The following is a 19,882-nucleotide window of genomic DNA, read 5'->3' on the forward strand; positions in this document are numbered from 1 at the left end:
CAGTCCCAGCTGTAATAAAATTTTGTAGGCATTTCAACGGAAGTCAATATATTTCCCTCTCACATTCCAATACAAAGGCCAAAGCTGAGATGATTAAGGCCAAAATTGTTACCAAGCACCAATCTGAGGCACCTAAATCCTTCATGTTTTAACTTCCCCTGAACCTCCTCTTTGCTTCAACACTCCTAACAGATTTGTTGCCAAAAGTGAATGCAACATAGCTCAAAAACCAAAGAACTGCTAGGTCTCAGGTATAACACTGAGGAAAGAGACACAAGAGACATCTGGGAGAAGACTGGTTAGTATGAACAGCAAATGTGAAAAGGACTTGCTGGCAAACAGAAGAGAACAAATATTTTAGAGCAGGGAAGTGAGAAGTATTGCAGGCAGAAACACACTCATCACATCTGTAGTCTTAAAAACTGGAAATTGTGCAGGCAAATGAGGTTATAAGCCAAGCTAACATTTACTGCCTCCCAGCAGAGATCATTATCTGAGAGCTGTGCCAACCAGAAGCCATCTATTTATGCTTAGCAGAATGCATGAACAAAGACAATTTGAGCAAACACCTTCCCAACTGCTATTCCACTTAGTCACATCACAGTTCTTCCTCCAAGCAACAGAAAAGAAAATGGAAGACTACAGAAAACAAAGTTCAGTGAGCAATAGTGGAAAGTCGCCAGACTTATAATGTCAAGGTACAGAGATGCCATGAGTTGGTGGAGAATTCATGAGCCTGGTTGAGCAAAAACCTGAGCTAAACCACTTTCTTATCTTGCCCTGCGCTCAAGCAAGGCTAAAAAACTGAACGATGCCTGGGGCGAAGCAGAGGCCTCACAGTCCAGTGTTGCCACAGCAAAGCACAGAAGAGCACCCAGGCCTCTATGTCAGCCCTTAGTCTCCATGCACAACAAATCTTGGTTATAAATCTGGTTCTTTGTGAAGACAACAATGTGCGATTGTAACATGGTGATGGCAGTAATGTCAGATGGCCTTCACTGCTCCCTCAGCCAGGTGGAGGAGGATACTGAAGTATCAGGGATTTGTGCTGCCTTTGTTTCAACCATAAGTCAAATTCAATTCAACCAAAGGTATCCAAAGTTACTTATTATCTGCTGTCAACATTTTAAAACCCATGCCTATCAATATGAAAATGAGAAAAGAGCCTCCCCCTGCCACCATCTAGGGGTGCAGCAACTGGTAACTAATTATATTTGACTACAGTCACACCTCCCTTCTTCCAACAAGTATAAAATTGGTTTGAGCTTCTCCATTTTTGGGCATGAGAACATGATCTTACTTTGTCAATGAGCTTGCTCCTTTTTTCCCCCCCCAAAGCAGGTGTGTCTTTTTGGGTAAGATTTGTGCCTCTGACTGTCAGAGTGCAGACAGGAGTACTTGTACACAGCACTAGTCTTATGTTTTGTAGATTTACTGCAGTTATCATCAGCAATCTAACAAGAATTAACAACCTTTCGCTTCAATAAGCTACACTATTTGTGAATCTGTGATTGTGGAAGTTCTTATGGAACATAACCAGACTTAATAGTGCCCAGTTGGTTACAATGAGAACCAAATCCTCATGCTACATGGCATTAGGGGGGAGGTATGACAGAGCTGTAATTCACATTTGTCTGTAACTTGTAAAACCTATGGGCAATAAATTAAAAATCACATTTAGTATAATTGCTTCCCATCTCCATGAGTTCTCTCAGAATGTCCATTTTCTTCCTCACAAACTTAAGCTATTGTTTTTCTCCACCTTACAGCCTTCACTAATCTGATAATCATTTTTATAGGAGTAAGTCTTTTTCAATCACTAATGTTATAACTGCAAACACTTTGTTTTGAGTTCTGTGTTCTCTCAGTGCTTCTTAGTCTTCCTCAAACTTCTGTAGAACTGCACTAGTTTTTTCCATCTCTTCCATAGGTTTCTCTTTGAGATAGTGTGCACTGTCTACCCCTCCAGTGAAGTATCAGATTAACAGCCTTGATCCCATCAGCATTTCCACTGCACTCTAGTAATCTACATCTATCACTCCTTGCTGTTGTAAACGCACTGGTTTCCACTGCCTTACTTGTCCTTATTCATTGCCTCTTAAGACATGACAGCGAAGAGAGAAAGCATCCATCCTTTGCCTTCTCCAATGTTCCTTAAACATTAACTGTGTTTATAAATAAAGGATAAATTCAAAACACTGCACTTCTGAAGCTCCTAACAAAAAAAAAAGTGAAACATACCACGGAGACTTCTAGAACTAGCACAACATAAATATGAAATAAAGCACAAATTACAACATTAAGTGGAAACTTACCCTGCTTGTGAGTTCACCATTCCCAGTGAGTTTTTATGAGCTGGTGATGATGCCTGAATTTTGCTCCCACTGGATCCACATGAAGACAGTGCTTTACTTGAAGAGACACCTTGCAGTTGAAAGCAAGCACAAAAATATAAGAAAATGTAAGATTTTGCTGCTGAAATGATTCAATTTATTACATATTTTTAATTGTAAAATTAAAAACTAGAGATTTAGAAATACGAAGATATGAGTAACTGTCAAGATACTAGGAAAAGGAAATATCTTCCCAGATATTTACAGAAAATATGCTATTGAGATATAATGTTTTATTCCAATAAAAAATGTTGGATCTCAATGACTTCGATATTTCTTTCCTTTTTCTTTGTGAAGAAAGTATGTACAAACAGAATATATATTTGATTTTCCAGATTCAATTCACAAAAATAAATAATTTGACGTGATATATAAACCAGAAGAGAATCCTATGTGCTCAAGAGTATTTTTAGTTAGATGCCAATCAGTGCCCTTCGCAACTTTTTTTCAAATGGCTTTTACAAACCACTATAACAAATAAATAATCAACTTTTACTGCATAGTTTGACAAGTAACATTCAGAAAGGAAACAGAAAAATTTGTAACATTCATTTCATACCAACAGTTTTGCTGACACCACTTGGCTGTGGTAAGCGTGATGATGGTGATGGTGTTGATCCTATAGAAGGCATCTTCTTAACTGCAGCAGGTTTGTACTGTAATAAAATACAACCTAGAAATTTAAGCAATTAGATCAAACTACCTATAAAACATGATAGGTAGATCTTTCAGGTACAGTGGGAAAATGGATGATGATTTCCTACTAGGTAAACTGTTTCTGGTGCAGGAACATGTCAATGGTTTCTGCTAGTATGCTTTCTTACACTTGTAGGAAACATACTCTAACTCAGTGGGCATTTTTTGTTGTTCAACTGTACATCTTTACGCATTTCTCGCTGTTCTACAGATTTTAGCATCTTTTTCCACAGCTGTCTCATGGGATTAAAATTATCGTCTCATTGCCAGTTAATTTAAAAAAGAATATTCAAGGGCAGAATAATTTTTGTCTTTCAAATCCAAATCTTACATTCACCTGTGTGGTCTGGACCAGCTCTAGCATCGACTCAGAATACAGTGCAAGAATCTCTAAGTAATTCCTTGTGTCTGTTTAATTCTTCACAGCTTCCAGAAAAAAAAAGAGCATTACCACCAAATGAAAACACAAATGCCCTTTAAACCTGCATTTGTTTCCTTAATATACCTGCATCCCTCTAAAGCCTCTAATTAGGCAAAATATTGCTGTCAGTAGCCCTGTAATCATGTACCTCTGTTTGCCTCCTTAAGAACAGTCTTGAATTGGATTCAGAAAACTAGCACAATAAAAATTCAACTTCCTTTACAAAAACTGCATCTCACTTCCTGATGCCACCTTTACCTGTCATTTTCACACTTATGAATTACATTTATGACTGGTTTTGGCTTTGCAAGTGCTGCCATCTGATTTATGGATCTCTGCAGTCTTGTAAGAAAGCAAAAGCCTTGTCCACACTTAGTGTCTAACTTCAGTCTAGGGCAAATAATAAAATTACAGAATAAAATAGTTAATTCCATTTCAAAGTAAAACTATTTAAAAAGCTTGATTTGATGTTGAATGCAAGCTAGAAGTTAAGAAAAACATTATAGCTCACCTGTGTTCGAGTAGGAAGCTTCCCTCTGGTATCAGCTGCCAATTTCCCCTTATTAGTAATACGTGCAGCTTGCTCCTTACAGAAATTGATGTGTCTGTCAGCTGCATTTTCATTAAATCTCCTCTGACAATATGGACATTGAATGTAATCTTAAAAACATAAAAATCTAACATTAATAATGTTTTGAAAGTGAGAGTGTTTTAAAGTCTTTTAAAGACCACCCTCTCTCCCAGTGTAAAGCACGGCTTCTTGAATCTCAAAATGGAATATGGATTGCTGGGGAAAAGAATACTGTCGACTTGTAACACAAAAGATGTTTCTCATTTGATGGGTAAGAATCAGAAAGGCTGAGGACCAGCAATAACCTAAACAAAATCAGAAACACTTTGAGAGGTGCTATTCTGCAGAGTAAGTAGCCAAAGAGGTATAGGGACATGGCAGGAATATCAGCTGGAAGGAAGTGGAGAAGAGGCTAAATGAACAAACATTAAAAAAATGGGAAACACATTTCAGTTTGTTCAAGATAGGAAAATACATTAAAGCCTTTCATTATCAAATAGCAAAAGACAACAAAATCTGTTTCCTTTGTCAATTTTGAAAGACTGAGAAATGCTAACTGCAATACTGGAAATGACCATTACAGAAATTTAAGAAATAATAAGAATCAGAAGAAATCCAGCCAAAATTAGGAGATATATCTAAAGACATGCAAAGGAGAGTAATTGGTGCCTGTATTACTTTACAGTATTAATTTCAAACAGTATTACATGCACAAAATAATATTACTCTCATTGGGGAAAACCAAAAAGTCTATGTAAATGTTTACAATATTAAAAGATACATCTTCTATATGCTGAAAATACACACCTTAAAATACAGTACTCTTAGAAAACAAAATGTTTGGACTGCAGTTTCAGACAGATATTTTAGTGTCTAGAGATAGAGATGTTATATTCCCCAGATTACAGTATTCAAAGCCATATAAACATGAAATTCAACAAAACTTGACACCAGCAAAGCAAATTAAAGTATGTTTCTAGGTCATTTCAGAAATGTATCATAGAAAGTGAGGGGAGATTCAACAGTCACTGTCTCCAAAATGACAGTTAGATGTTACAAAATCTAAAATAAGATTTGGATTACATGTTACTACTTCAAATGCATTAGATCTGGCTTAAATAGTTATGCCTTTAAAAATTAATAAACAATTCTGAGTAAGTCAGATGATGTAACGACTACCAAACCATGAACTGTGATCCAAGAAGTGTGAGCAAAGGATATAGGAAGATGAAAGAGAAGTAACATAATTGGAATCTCACGCAGTAACAACAGTAACTTTACATTTATTTATTTAACATATACTCAGCTATGGTCAGAACACTCAAACATCAACTTATACCTTAGGAGAGAAAAATTCGCAAAAAAAGAACTATAGTATCTATGTAGTCAAATCACGATTGCTCCAAATTAAAAAAAAAATAAAAAAAGATAAAGTTAAAAAAGCAAAATAGATGAATAAAGCAACTATGAAAGCCTCTGATTTTTGGCTGGTGCAGAGCTCAGTTCCTACAGAAAACTTTGAAAGCCCAAAAAACCAAAATGCATCAGACTGTAGATGCTGAATGGATATACTCTTTTTAAGAATCAGGAATTGTATCTTCATCCTTTTGAAAACCACACAGTACCAGTCAGACACCTGGCTATCTGCAAGTACCGTTCACACTGTCCAGAAGAACTTCTAGGATTCAGTGTTAGCTTTATAAAATAAAAACTAATAAAAATAAGAGGGCAATACACATATGCAGTCAAGTTTAAGGTGATGTAAGGTCTTTCTTAACATCATGAGGCTATTCTGCACTTCTTTGGAAAAAGCATAAAAGGACATTAAAGAAGCAGTAATTCTGCTTATCGTTGCACTCAGAGCGCTCAACTAAGTAGGAAATAGGAACACAACACTCCTTCCATTAGAAGGAAAGATCAGCTGCTTGTTAAAAACAGGCATGCAAAAGACACAGCTGAATAGGAGAGGATGGATACACTCCATGATACCATGCATAATTTTCCTCTCTCTTCTACATGAAAAATGGAAAAGGAGCAATGGTAACTGCCCCTGCTCTATTTGTAAGAAGAGAATGCACTATCATTTTTGTGCATTTCCTTTTCATTCCTGGTTTCCTTCTCCTAAGTCTTACCCACTGCAGCAGGATGAAGCCAGGAGACCAAAGCCAGGAGAAAAAGTAAAAAAATTGAAGGACGAGAAACAGAGATACATTATCTTCCCTCTACCTCCTATCAGTTCTTAAGAAGGCTGAACAAAGTTATGTCCTTCACTTCAAACTCATTTGCAGCCTTCAGAACCACGGGAGCAACATTTTAGTAGCTTTCCCAAGCTAGATTTAGTTCTGGGATTTTCTACCTGTAATTTGGGACTTATAGAACTAGATTATTAATGATTCCTACCATGACCAAGACATATCCACAGCATCAGCTGTTAGCTTTACTTTAAAATGTACATAGCTTTTCAATGTCCTGTGCATAAAATGCTGAACAATACAACTTACAAATAGCCTCTTATAGTGAATGTAAAATTATGATCCTAATACTGGACTAACACATTTCCTGTAGACAAACAAGGTAGGGAACACTTTACATCCTCACTTGACCACAGACAAGCAGAAGCAAAGACAAGTCTTTTTCCATTTTTCTTAATCTTTCTGAAAATAGTCATGGAGCTGATCAAATGTTTTAGTTCTTAGGACAAGAAGAAATATACTCTCCAACCTATTATCACATCCCAGAAGTTACATGAAAAGTGTATTTCTTTTCACTCACATCAGACTGCTTCAACACTTTACCCAACACTTTCTGCTGGTTCTGAAGGCGCCCAAGGACTGTCATGCCCTTGATAACACAAACTCCCAGCATCTCATATACTCAAACCACAAGTACTCCCAGCATAAAAATAAGGAAGGATCATATGTACATTAAGGCACACACTGCATACATGAAATTAAATGTGAATTCAGGAAGAAATGGGAGAGACTACATTTGAACAACACAGTCAATGAATGTTCCCACAAGGTAATCATGTTGTGGGTGTCAGCAAATTAAAAAGGTAGTTTGCCATTTCTGAGCTGTTCTACTGTTGTGGACAGAAATAAGGCATTGAAACCATTTGTCCAGCCTGTGGTGTACAAGATGGTAGCAAGCTGGAAGCTGGCCACAGACTCCTTTAGACACACTAAAAACAAAGTCATGGGCTTTGAAAATTACACAAGATGCAAGCCAGCCAGACTCAAAGTCACAAACCAGCATCTGCACAGGGATAACAAGGTAAGCCATCTTCAAGAACTTGTGAATATTATATTCCAACAAATTCCTTTCCAATTCAAATTTTTACAAATTAAGTTAAAAAAAATCTCTAAGGAACTTGACTGTCTTACATACCAGGGTCATATGATGGCGGAGGTGGTGGAGGGAGTTTCCCACCATCTTTAAGATTAAGTCCTTTGGCTGCTCGTATAGTTGCTATAAATTCTTCATGCTTTCGTCGCCAGTTGGAAGGTTTTTTGGGTGGCTCTGGCTAAGAAGCAAAAAAGAAAGCTTTATATGTTGAAGTTTTAGTTCAAGCTAAGTATGTGCTTTATTTTAGTACACGACATTATAGTTACACTTCTTCCAGATCCTAGTTGATCTAATTACCAAGAATTTCCAGAAGAAATAAGCCTTATAATGCATATATAGTTTGCGCAAAACATTCATATTCAGAGTAAATTATAACATACCCGTGGCTTAAGAGGTTTTACTGTGGGAATGTCAGTTCCTTCTGCTCTCTGTCGGCTGGAATCGAATGTCTTCCTTTTCTTGGCAGAAGTTTTTTGGCAAATGGGTCCATGCTTTTTCTACAAGCAATAGCAAAATAAAAAGAGAATACAGAACTTAGTTTTGAAAACAGAATTTATTAACATGTTATTTCCCTCTCTCTTGATACAACAATCTGCAAAAAAGGCCCAACTCTTGATGAATGAGCTCAGACTGTTTTCACTCAAACATTTATGTCAGCTATAACCTCTTTAAACAGAACTACAGGAAATCATGAATGCATATACATGGTGGTCACAAAAACACGGGCAATGCTGAACAAGAAAAGTAGGAGGCATCTATATTTACTCCTCACACAAAAAAATTGATGATAGGTAGGCAGCCTTTGCATTGAGTGGCAAGACAAATAAGAGGTGCCTGAAATTAATATTCACATTTAAGAACAGACTGAGTTGTATTAACAATGGAGATCAGAGTATTTTGAAGACCAAACACTTCATTTGCCACCTGAGATTGTAAGCTAGGAATTGAAGAGACAAAAATTCTGTAATCCTAGAGAAGATGCTTTTAGAAGCATGTATTCAGAAAGTGACAGTATCATAAAATAAAAGTAACCTCCCTCTAAGGAGCTTCCAAACTGAGACAACTAGAATCAAGAATTATTTCAGGGAAAAAACTCAAAAACAAAATCCCACCAAAACAAAGCACCTCAATCTATTTAGCTATAGTGACCACTGTTTAACTCTCATATCTTGTATCTCATATCTTACAAAATCTAAAAGCCAACAGTGCTCAAACTGTTATGAACTTACCAGTGCTGCTGGAAAGAAAGTCCTTCCACAAATCCTACATGGCAACAGATCTCCAGTCTGCACTGCAATCTCACCTTAAAGAAACAAAATACTTCTATAAGAAAATTTGTTTAAATTAATGATAAACCATTCTTTCAAAAATGCTAACCTCATATACACTTAGCAATAATAACAGGTGCTACTGTAAATACACATCCTTTCACCTGTGCAGAGACTATGCAGATGAGAAAAGCAAAGAAGATCCAGAAATCTTTAGGTACTTTTGGAAGTTGTCAGGCCCTAAGTAGCACGTCACCAGCAATTCTGATAATTTGCAATATGTAACTCCACACCTTTAAAAGGATGCATACATGTAAACATGCAAATGACAAATACACCCTAAGTACCAATGACAGCTCAAATGCCCACCAGTATTAATGTTATATTATCAAATATTATAGTACCAAATAGAAGATTCATCCCATCCCTTATTTTTCTCTACTAAATTAAACTATTCCACTTTCTCTTGTAAAGAAAAGTCTTTAATTGTATCTTTACTATATATTTTATTCAGATTACTGATGGTTTACAAAAGCAGTTCTGATGTTGCTACTCAAGCATTGGTAACAAAAATGTAAATGCCATACTTGACAGATCCACAGAACCAGATGAAAGACCAACAAACAAAAGTATCCAGGCCTACAAAAGCAAATATATTCATATAAATATAACATGCATTATGCCATAGAGTTGTAGCAGAGATGAAAAACTCCAGATTTTCCCAGTAAAAGTCATCTATTACATCTAGTACTTTACCAGAGGAATACAGGAATATTTTTGTATCATGTACACATCAAGACAGATGCAGCAAGTTTAGAATGAGGCTTACTAGCTGTTTTCTCTGTACTCAATCTGACCATTACAGACAACACCAGCACTCCACATTAAAATAAAACCACTTTGAATTGACTATTGGCTTAAACAAATGAAGATATTGACACAGCACTGTTCAATGATTTTATCAGCTTTTGTTCCCAGTTTCTCAGTGAAAAACTATTTTCCATCCAAGCATATACACTTCTTAATTAAGTGTATGACCAGTCCAAAAAAAAAAATAATTTAATGAAATACTTCATATCAAATGAACAGATTCTGGAAGCCATGGTTCCCACTGAAAATCTCCTTTTTTCCCAAAAAATTAAAATTGAATGAGATTTCTAGTACCAATATGTAACTATTGTCTATTTCTGTCTTTTTCAATTACTTAAAGGAAATTCATCAGCCGTATGTAACTACATATAACGTAGTTATTATATGTGTATTATCTGTACAAATACACGACAGAACACAATGCATTTTAAGAATCATAAATCATATTAATTGTTGTGCAGTTTGAAACATTTATGTTCATATCTTTAATTTATATGCCTTTTCCAAGTAGACATGAATAGGTCCATCCTTGTCACAGCGTATCAGGACTGCACTGACACTAACCAAGTTTTACAACTGAAACTCACAGTCAAGCTCCTTTTAGTACCATATAAATGTCTATGTGTTTAGATGTATGCAGGTAGGAAGAAGTAAGAAAAATATAAAACATGCACATAAATCCTGGGGGTTTTCTGTTCTTGCATTTGAACTATACTTGAATGGTATCAAAATTTACCAGGAACTTATTTTTTAACTATTTTTTCAATCTCTGTTTTAAACAACCATATCTGAATTTTTTTCCAGAGGTCTGTTTTCTTAAATTCACAAGACCAAGCATACCCTTAATCACAAGTATTAATATGCACACTGGTTATACATAGCTTAGATGGCTGAAACCTGCCCTCACCACTGACCTCAAGGTTGTAAGCTCTTGTCAATTATTCCACTCAAAAATACACGGTATGCACAGATTTGTTTGTTTCCTTCATGACTTCATTCTTTAGTGTTCTCAGCACTCTTAGTAATGATAACCTACATCACTGCAAACTCACTGCTGCTAAATAGTTTAGCTTACTTTTATGACATCATTCTAATACAATCCTCAGCTTTGCTGGAACAATTGAGAATGTATTTCCATGAAATGCCTAAGTGATACTGTTTGCAGAAATTAGCTCAAATAAATTAGAACTAGTGATCTTAAAAGCAGGTACATAATCTAAAATGGATGATTGGGTTGAGAGAAGAATTCTTTCAAATATCTGCCTTGGTTAAAGAAGAAAAGCTGTATTTTCTACCATTTTATTCTCTGTTCACTGAACTCTGGAATTGGAGCTTGTGTTTAATCACCATTAAAAGAAGTAGACTTGATAGCTGCTCACCTGACTGAGCAGTATTTACACAGGACATACCAAGGCATAACTAATGCCAATTACCACTTAGTGCAGCTACAGTTACAGAGCTGGATTTCTTTACAGCATTCCTTCCTTCCTTTGTTGTTGGCAGGTAACCACGTTTGCCTAGAGCTATTTCTACTGCCAACACCTTCCCTGTAACACAAATCACTGACCCAAGAGGAATTATTTTTAAAAAAATGAATGTTCCTGAAGTTTTGTTGAAAATGGAAAGCCCTGTGTCCTTTACATTTGCATACTTATCCCTGCAGCTGCTTAATCATTCCTCTGTGACTTTCCCCACCTTTAATGTAAAAAAATTAAAAAAATCCTCAACAAACCAAAATGACAAAACCTTAACATCTCTCTAGGAGCCAATGAGCCTTCCCTTACAGAAGAGTTAGCAACGTCATCAACATGAAATCTGAGAATTTAAAAATAAAATGTGGGAATATAACTCTGAAAGATACAAAAGAGTTAGTTTTGGCTTTGTTTTGTTGTGGTTTTTTTTTAAAGCATTCATGCATGACATTGAATGCAATTTTTCCCTGGAAAAAAGTTAAATGTTTGTTAAACTGGGATGTACTGGGAGGGAGATTAAAAAACATAAGGCATAGTCAAATCAAGAAACAGAGGAACAATCTGCTTGACAAATTGGCCTGATAATAGAAATTGGTAGTAAGATAGTGTCATGAGAATTTTATTCATTTTTTAAGTCCAGCAACAGTGTAGGAATTTTTTAAAAACCACTTTGGTTATACAGCCACAGAAGACCCAAGATCCAGCAGCTATACTTCTTTTCCTTTTTACCAATTTTAATACCACTAATCACCAGCAGTTTAGATGTCTGTGTTAAACATGAGTGAATACAGTTAACCTGGAAAAGGACTGACACAATTATTACTGTTTATCTAATCTAAACACACCTAGAGAAAAGATGAATATGTTCAACACTATTATGTGAATACTATAGAAGTAGTATTTCAGGTGAAGTGATGCCAAAACTATGATATAAAGCTTTACATAATATTCTCCTACTGTTTGCCTGAGAGCAGGTCTCAAATGAAAATACTGAGTTCAATGTAGTAAGATGCTGATATCTGAATTAAACAACTAGATTGGAAGTTTTATTAGCAAGAATCTCATCATGTGTGTTTCTAAACTGTCCCTGTCAGAGCTCCTCCTCCTCCAGCTACTTCCAGTTTTCTTCTACCTACACGTTATTGCACACCTTCCTCTGAATATGGTTGCAGTCTAGTTGCCTATACTTTCCGATCTTAGAGTTTAGCTAAGAGTTCAGTAAAGTGTGGATGGGCCACTAAGTCTGACAGCAGAGCTCCAGATGTACCACAGTGCTTTCAATAGTACAGATGAGTTTAGATTTTCTTGAAACATAGTTTTCCAAGAAACAGCTTTTTTTCTTTCTTTCCTCTCATGTTCAAATACCCCAATTGATTTATGGCAGAAAGTGCAAGCTGCCAGTTCTGAGATTTACCTCAGTACAATGCTTGGACCCATCAATACAAACAAGTTTGATCTGATACAGTCACAGGCATAACACTAGTTCTCGTTGTCATGTTTACAGATAAAGCAGGTGTGCAAACAGACTCCAAATCTATAAAGCATAAGTCTTCAGTGTTGCAGTTTTCTCTTTGGGAAAGCTTTATATAGGCAAGAATGTGTGTGCACTCAAAGTGCAGAATGCTTCAAACAAACAAGACTGCACTTAGTGTTTTATCATGTCGCAAAATCCACCTGACTGCCCTTCAAAACATATTTTTCTGCAGCAGTGACAGTACTAAACTTCTTGGGTTAGACAACTGTGATAATCAGAACCATAAAGTCTCACTGAATTCAAACTTGCAGAAACACTCTGGTACAATTCTCGGCCTTGAGACTGGATATTTAGTTGAAACCAGCAAGTAAACTTACAAGTGTTGAAAGTTATCACTTGAAGAGTACTTGCCAAATTCTTCTGCAAAACTGTTTTTATTTTTTTTAACATAACTCCCCCCTCATCTCCAAAAGCCAGGTATTTTCCACTCAAGAGTTCCATATAGTTAAGGTAGGATAAAAAAAGCAGTGCATTCCTCAAGTTAGTTAGAATCAGTATTAACAAATCACAGCATCTGGCTCTCTGGATGGGGACTGCCAGTCTAGCATATGCCCACCAATCAGTAATGACTGGGTTGTATTTTCTAATCAACACATTAACTAACTATAACCTGAAAAGACTAATGACAACAAACAAGAGTCACCTAGAAATAATACAAGTGCAGGACACAGGGAGGGAAAAAGTATACCAATAACGGTGTAAGTTTTACAACTTTTCATTATTTGCCAAAAAGAATTCTGAAATGCAAATGAAAGTCAGGCAAATACAACACACTGCCTAACAACAGGCAGTACTTGGCATACTTTGGTAAACTCTGCTTGGTAATTGAGGATGTGCATGATTCACCCTACCACGCAAATCCCTTCTCACCTCATCTATTCAGCTTTTTGCAAGAAGAGTTAGAGAAAGAATAAGGAAATCATAGTAAGCTCTGTCTGATACTGTTCATATACTTTGAATTTTTTGTGCAATTATGTTATTCACAACCGTGTAACAAATAACAAATCAAACTTTTTTCTATCTATCCCTAATTTTAGAGGAAAGGCTCATGAATTCTCTTCTACTTTGGTATTGACAATCTTGTATAAACCTGTCACTTCTGCTTCCAAAATATAACTAAAAGCAGTATAACTTCCATTCCTTTGAGCTGAAAACACTTTTATGTTACTTCTGCATGTTACTGTATCAGTTCTTCTGCCTGACAATGCAAATACATTGTATTTGTCAAAATTACTCTTATTGCATTGAACATGAGGCTGATGACAGTGAGATTGTTATTACTTTCTTGAAAGTAAGATTTCAAGGAGAGACCCACTGCCTTAGAGTGACAACCTGGAGGAAGATTCTATGAAGGGTTTTTTTTAATGACTGAGAAATGAATTGCATGCAGTCAAGAATGGCTGTAACAGTAGCACACACACAACTCACATGCAGTTCTGTCTGTCCTTCTTTCCTTCCTTCCTTCCTCATATGAAGCAAAACTTTTAGCTCTTTCCATACTGGTCTGCCTGCTAACCCTGATTCATATGCACCCAGGTGACTCCATAGCAAAGCTTCAAGCATTCTCACTGCTCTCCCACATAAAGGGCAACTTCTACCCTTGCTGTCCAGCTGGTTCTTCCTGAAGAGCCTGTACTCATCGACCAAGGACTGCAGTCCTGTGACCTGTCCTATCACCTACGCACAATCCCAACAAGATCCTAGCCCTGCAACTGAGTGCAGACCTCAAATTCCTCCCATTTGCTCCCATACTGTCAGTGTTAATGTACAGGCATTCTAGAGAGGCACTTGGTCAAGAAAAACATCCAGAAAAAAACTTATCAGACCTTCCCCCATAATGCATATGGAACAAAACCAAAGGCATGTACACAGCACTATTTGACTGATCTGAATTCCAGATGCATCATCTGGTCTTCTATTAACAAGCTTTAACATCAACTAGAGGCACTAGAAAGCATGTGACCTGCAAAACCTATGCACATGTTACACAATTCTGCTTTGCCATCATAAACTCACTGTTCCCCTGTAGAAAGCTACAGGCCACTGTGATGATTGTGAGAGCAGTCAGGCAAACACGACTTGCGTTGTCAACGCACCTTAAACCACGACTGCTTTGCACTAATGATCTCCAAAGCAATTCTGAACCTACATACTCTACTACACAAATGTAATTGGACAGAGCAATCTCAATCTAAGTCTGCTTGATCACCAGAATCTTATTGGATAACAATAATGTGTTAAAAACAACTTTGATAATTAATTTAATTTATAATATATTGACTCCTAGCTTGACCCTCCCTTGGAAATTCTTTAAAATGTAAGCCCACTCCTCACCCTCCAGTCAAGTGCTTAACAAACTCCTGGAACTAAGTTTCACCTAAATGCAATACCTGCTCTTGATGATAACCACATCAGGAGTGTGTGCAGGTAAAACATGTTCGTCTTCCCACTATATTCAACCGATTTAGCTCAATTAGTAGATTTAGTTTCTGCAATAAGTTAAAAATGCAAGAAAAAACTACAGAAAAGAGTGTTAAGATCTGTTAGTTCTAAGAGGGTGAAGAAATCAATCTGAAACACTCAAATTCCTGTCTACACATATTACTTCCTCTCCCTTAAAGGTGAAATGTATTCTGGTAGTGCTCTTCCCTATCATGTCAGCCTATACTTAGCTTTTAGAATTTTCCCTTCAGTAAAATACTTAATTTCAATTTTTCCCCAGAATGTAACATTAATCAAAATATAGAAACATAATTGCTTTTAAAAAAGTAAATACACCGACCATAGTTATACAGTGTTAAAATATCAGATCACTGTTAAAAAATCAGATCGCTTAACAGTGCAACTATGCCAGTGAAACACGGCTGTTCAATGCAGTTGTTGTAATAATGTCAAGGTCTGGGTTCAATCCCCTTTGTGGGTCATTAACTTAAGAGTGGGACTCGACGATCGTTGTGGGTCCCTTCCAACTCAGAATAGTCTGTGATTCTGTGAAAGTCACATTTATCACTGAGTTTTAATGGCTACCAAACACAACTCCTTAAAAAGAATATACATTAATATTAGTTTTCCAATTCCATCTTGAATGATTTTCAACTTGCTGATTTAAGAACAGTGTATAACAAAATTAATTCTTTCTTCTGTTGGACAGATTAAAGAAAAAAAAAAGATGAAGTCTAAAGTCAAATGGAGCTAAAGAAAATGGCTGCCAAAGTAATAAAGCTACTACATGCATCCAGTGAGGCGAGACAAGGATGAACTTTCAAGAGAAAAGAAGACTCACATTAGTAATACTTTTTGTTTTAAAACCCAGTACTTTTCTACACTACTAGAGAAAAAAAAATTAAGACTGGGCATTCATTAGCTTGTTCAGACATTCCGTCAAAGCCAGCATAAGCACTTGCTCTCAAGTGTCAAATTACTATTACAAAAGCCCAAAGGAGAATGCGCTGTTAGGGGTGGGGCGGGGAGCCCGACACATTATCCGTGCCAGGGAAGGGTCCAGGGACAACGACAGCGCTGCCCACAGCTCCCAGCAGAAGATGCCACACAGAAAGCCTTATTCTTAGGAGGCCTGGAGGACACACCCAGACTGCTCAGAGCCTACATGCTTAATCACAGCAGTCCCTGCTCGGCATCTGCAAGGGAAAGCTCTGGGTTGGAGACTGCAGGCTATTTCCTGAGCAAGCAGCCACCCATCCCCTTCCAACCACAACCAGCCTTTCCTGGCTGCTAGGGCGCGGGCTGAAGGAGAACACTGGGGCTGCGTAAGTGCTGCCATTACAATCCAGCACAGAGGACTGGGCTTTTGCCCTTCCCGACACAGCTTTCCCCTGTCTCTTACGCCTTAGGCTGGGATGGGTTGTGAACAAGTGTGGGAAGCGGCATTTATTTGGCTCAAGCAGCTGCTGTCGGCATCCTCCCAGAGAAAACAACAGACCGCAGACAAGCCGATCAAACACCACCACTGGTCTGCTCTGGCTTAAATGAAGTCAGGAATTTAATGCTTGGATCCCCTCCTCCATCTCCCTCAAGCGAAACAGAGAGCAACAAACATGCCAATGTGACAGCTTTTTTTCCTGCCATCCAGCAGTGAAAGCAACAAGAACATGTTAATCCATTAAAAACAGTCCTGAGGTTCAGCACATGGTGAACTCACAGACGGATTTTTAAGCTCACCTTAGAGATCACTACATTTTCAGAAACAGTCTATTGCTCTTAGTATTTTCATCAGTAAATGAAGTGAAAAAATTGGAAAACAGTCAAACAGTACACAGGCTGCAAAGTAGCAAATGTCGAGATAACGACTTTAGACTTAAGATAGGATTTGTCACCCATAATGACAAGCATGTGCTGATTCCTTTTACAAAACTTTAAAGTTGACTTTCAGTATCAATCTAATAACAATACTGATAAAAAATAACATGAAAGAGGAACTGCCTTAAAGAAGTAAAAAAAGTAAATTTTAGAAGTTACAAAGAAACCTACTTTGCCAATTCACTCAACATTTAAACTTCAACGTAGTGAGAAAACACAACTCCAACACTGGAAATATTATTCACCCTTTTAAATGTCACTCATGCAGCTCCACATGCCAACTACTACACATTCAACTCTCCACTTTTTGGAAAGAATCATTATAAACGGGGTAGAGTCCTTTCTTATTAACAGCATGCTTATATAAACCAAAATAAAACAGATCTTGCGTCTATAATGCTGAGCTTCAGCAAAGAAAAGCACCAGCTGCAGAGGATGAAAAGTCCAGGACAAGCATCCTGAGCATGACGGCGTCTTCCAATCGTAAAAACACACCAGGAGGGTGTTGCTAACACACACAGCCATGCCCATCACCATAACCATGTCCCTTGTACACACAACTGCAGCCAAGGACCTCCGGCACAAGTCAGCTCTGGGAAATTATTTTAGTGAGCACTAATATAACGCTGCTCAGGCTGAGCCAGATTTCAGAAGCTGCCCATACGTTTATGTCAGATGGGTATGACTGGGCAACTACACATCCAAACACAGATTTAATCTAAAATGTCAACCAGTGATGTTCTTCTGTGCAATGACTGGACAAAAGCATAAGACTCAATGAAATAATTTATTGTTATTGGCTTTGCCTATATTTTTTCTTTCTCAGGGCAATCTTTCTACAAAAATTTAATCTGAGCCTAAGGTAAAATGCATCAAGAGAGACTGTCTCAACTGAAAAGCTCTAAATAAAAGCAAACAAACTTGCTTCAAATGTTTTGAAGTAGAAAAGGAAGTATTTTTGTTTAAAAAAATAAAAACATAGCACAGTGACCCATAAAAATGTAGAAAACTGTTCTTCAGTTTCAAGAATTTTTGCATTTAAGGACACTGGATAACAGTGGGAGATAAGAGTATTCACAAGGCAAGGTCAATTAAAGTTTTACAAATGACTTATTTCCTCTGCTGTTCTCAAATTCATCTCAAGTGTTCAGATGGATCATTTCACATAAAGGGTAAAAATGCTTTGATAAGCTCTACTTTTTGAAAGTACTTTCAAGAAGTTCAATGTAAACATGAGATTTCACCTATGGTTTAGCAGTTATTCCTCCCACCACTCACAGTGCCTTCTGATATCCAAACAAGATGTAAACCGTTTCCAGCAAAGTCAGAAACTGGACAAACTCGACTGAAAAAAAATCACAAGTTTTTTTGAGGCTTTTGCTGTTATCTGCAGATCTGCTCTCCTACCCTCTGTTAAGAAGGTGCTAGAGCTTATACAGCACAGCTAGCATAGCTGGCCTTGGTAAATGAGCTCACAGACAAATCAGTTGATGGATGGGCTGCAGATGATGTACAGTCTCAAATGCAGTCAAACACATAAGATTACTCCAAATTAAAGCAAGTTTTCCCCTTTTGTACAGATAACTTACGATTGTCATGAGAGCTAGAGTCCTGACAAGGCATTATTTGATGAACATTGGACACCACCCTTCAGATTCCTAAGACATTAATAGTCATCAAAGAATGCTGAGTAGATCAAATTTTAAAAAATCTTGAGATTATAGTACCAAATTATGTCCAAATTTATAGTCTTGATTAAGTCACTAAGCGTAAGAACAGGGCCTGATTACTGTAAAATCTACTAAACACAGAACACAGGTATTCTGTAAAAATTACTTCAGTTCTTCCAACCATGCTAATAGGGATAAAGAACAAAGGCTAGTTTGTACTTATTCCTATTTAAACACAGCTACATCTACAGAAGTAGAACATGGAACACTTAATGATTGTTTTATGACAGTTTCTCAGAACACGTCTCTATTTTTTCTTAAGTAGTATGGTAAAAGCTGCATGCAAAACACAGTAATGACAGGCCTACCAAAATGGTAACATTGCAAGCTGTAGTTTCATGAATTCACAACTGGTATCTTTGGACGGGTACTTCAAAGAGCTAGGGTATTTTCATTAATTCAAGTGGCAGAGGGCAAAGTTGCAAATACCCTGTCAGCAAATACATACCTAGTTTTCTTCACCGCACTGAACACTCGCCTAGCATGATAAGCGGATCCTAACACCCACCTTAGCCATCTGTTTGCAAAAAGAAGGGTTGCTGGCGAAGATGCCGCGCCCCGCCCGCGGTGCCGCCGAGCGGGTTCCGAGCGCGGCGGCCGCAGGGAGGGGAGGGGAGGGGAAGGGAGGGGCCGGCGGGGCTCGGTGCGGACCGAGCAGCGCCCGAGACAAAGCGGGAGAGCCCGGGGGAGCCCGTCCTGCCGCGCCCCCGACGCGCCTGCCGCCTTTGTCCGCCGCCCCCCGCCCGCGGCACCGCCGCCTCAACCCCGCCGCCCAGCACTCACAGCCCCCCGGGGGGCTCCGCGAACAGGAAGGCGGTGCCCGGGTCCCAGCTCCCGCCGCCGCCGCCAGAGCACACTACGCCGCAAGGACAGGGCAGGGCAGGACGCGCCCCGGCCTGGCCTGGCCCAGCCCGCCTCGCCCCAGGCGCCCGCCGGCTGCCCCAGCCCGGCCCCGCCGCTGCCTCTCTCTCACCTTCCAGCCCCTCCATGGCGCGCCCCGACCGCGGGCTCGGGCTCCGCTCGCAGCGCCGCTGCTGTGGCAACGCCGCCACCGCCCGGCCCTCCAACAACCGCCTCTCCCATTGGCCGGGCGGCCCCGCGCGGCCACAGCCCCGGTCCGGCCCCGCCCGCTGCGGCCCGGCCCAGCCCGCCGGCAGGGGAACCTCTGGCCCACGGGAACCCGCCGGCACAGGGGAATCTGCCGGCACGGGAACCCGCCGTGTGAGAACCCGCCGGCCCAGCAAGGCGGCACGGCAACCGCCTGC

At 38.7% G+C, this 19,882-nt stretch overlaps 1 protein-coding gene across 2 annotated transcripts in view; it reads right to left on the reverse strand.

Moving 5' to 3' along the window:
• ZC2HC1A (zinc finger C2HC-type containing 1A) overlaps positions 1–19,670 on the reverse strand; it is a 34,899-nt gene extending 15,229 nt beyond the window's left edge. For both annotated transcript variants that reach the window (XM_071554306.1, XM_071554305.1), the window contains exons 1-7: positions 19,591–19,670; positions 8,656–8,729; positions 7,807–7,923; positions 7,469–7,604; positions 4,022–4,170; positions 2,953–3,049; positions 2,316–2,424 (exon numbers count right to left, since the gene is read on the reverse strand). In XM_071554306.1, coding sequence (XP_071410407.1) covers positions 2,316–2,424; positions 2,953–3,049; positions 4,022–4,170; positions 7,469–7,604; positions 7,807–7,923; positions 8,656–8,729; positions 19,591–19,606 — 698 coding nt within the window. In that variant the 5' untranslated portion in view covers positions 19,607–19,670. The remainder of the gene's footprint in view (positions 1–2,315; positions 2,425–2,952; positions 3,050–4,021; positions 4,171–7,468; positions 7,605–7,806; positions 7,924–8,655; positions 8,730–19,590) is intronic.
• Positions 19,671–19,882: the final 212 nt, after the last annotated feature.

Source organism: Pithys albifrons, chromosome 4 (genome assembly GCF_047495875.1).
Source record: "Pithys albifrons albifrons isolate INPA30051 chromosome 4, PitAlb_v1, whole genome shotgun sequence".
NCBI lineage: Eukaryota > Metazoa > Chordata > Aves > Passeriformes > Thamnophilidae > Pithys > Pithys albifrons.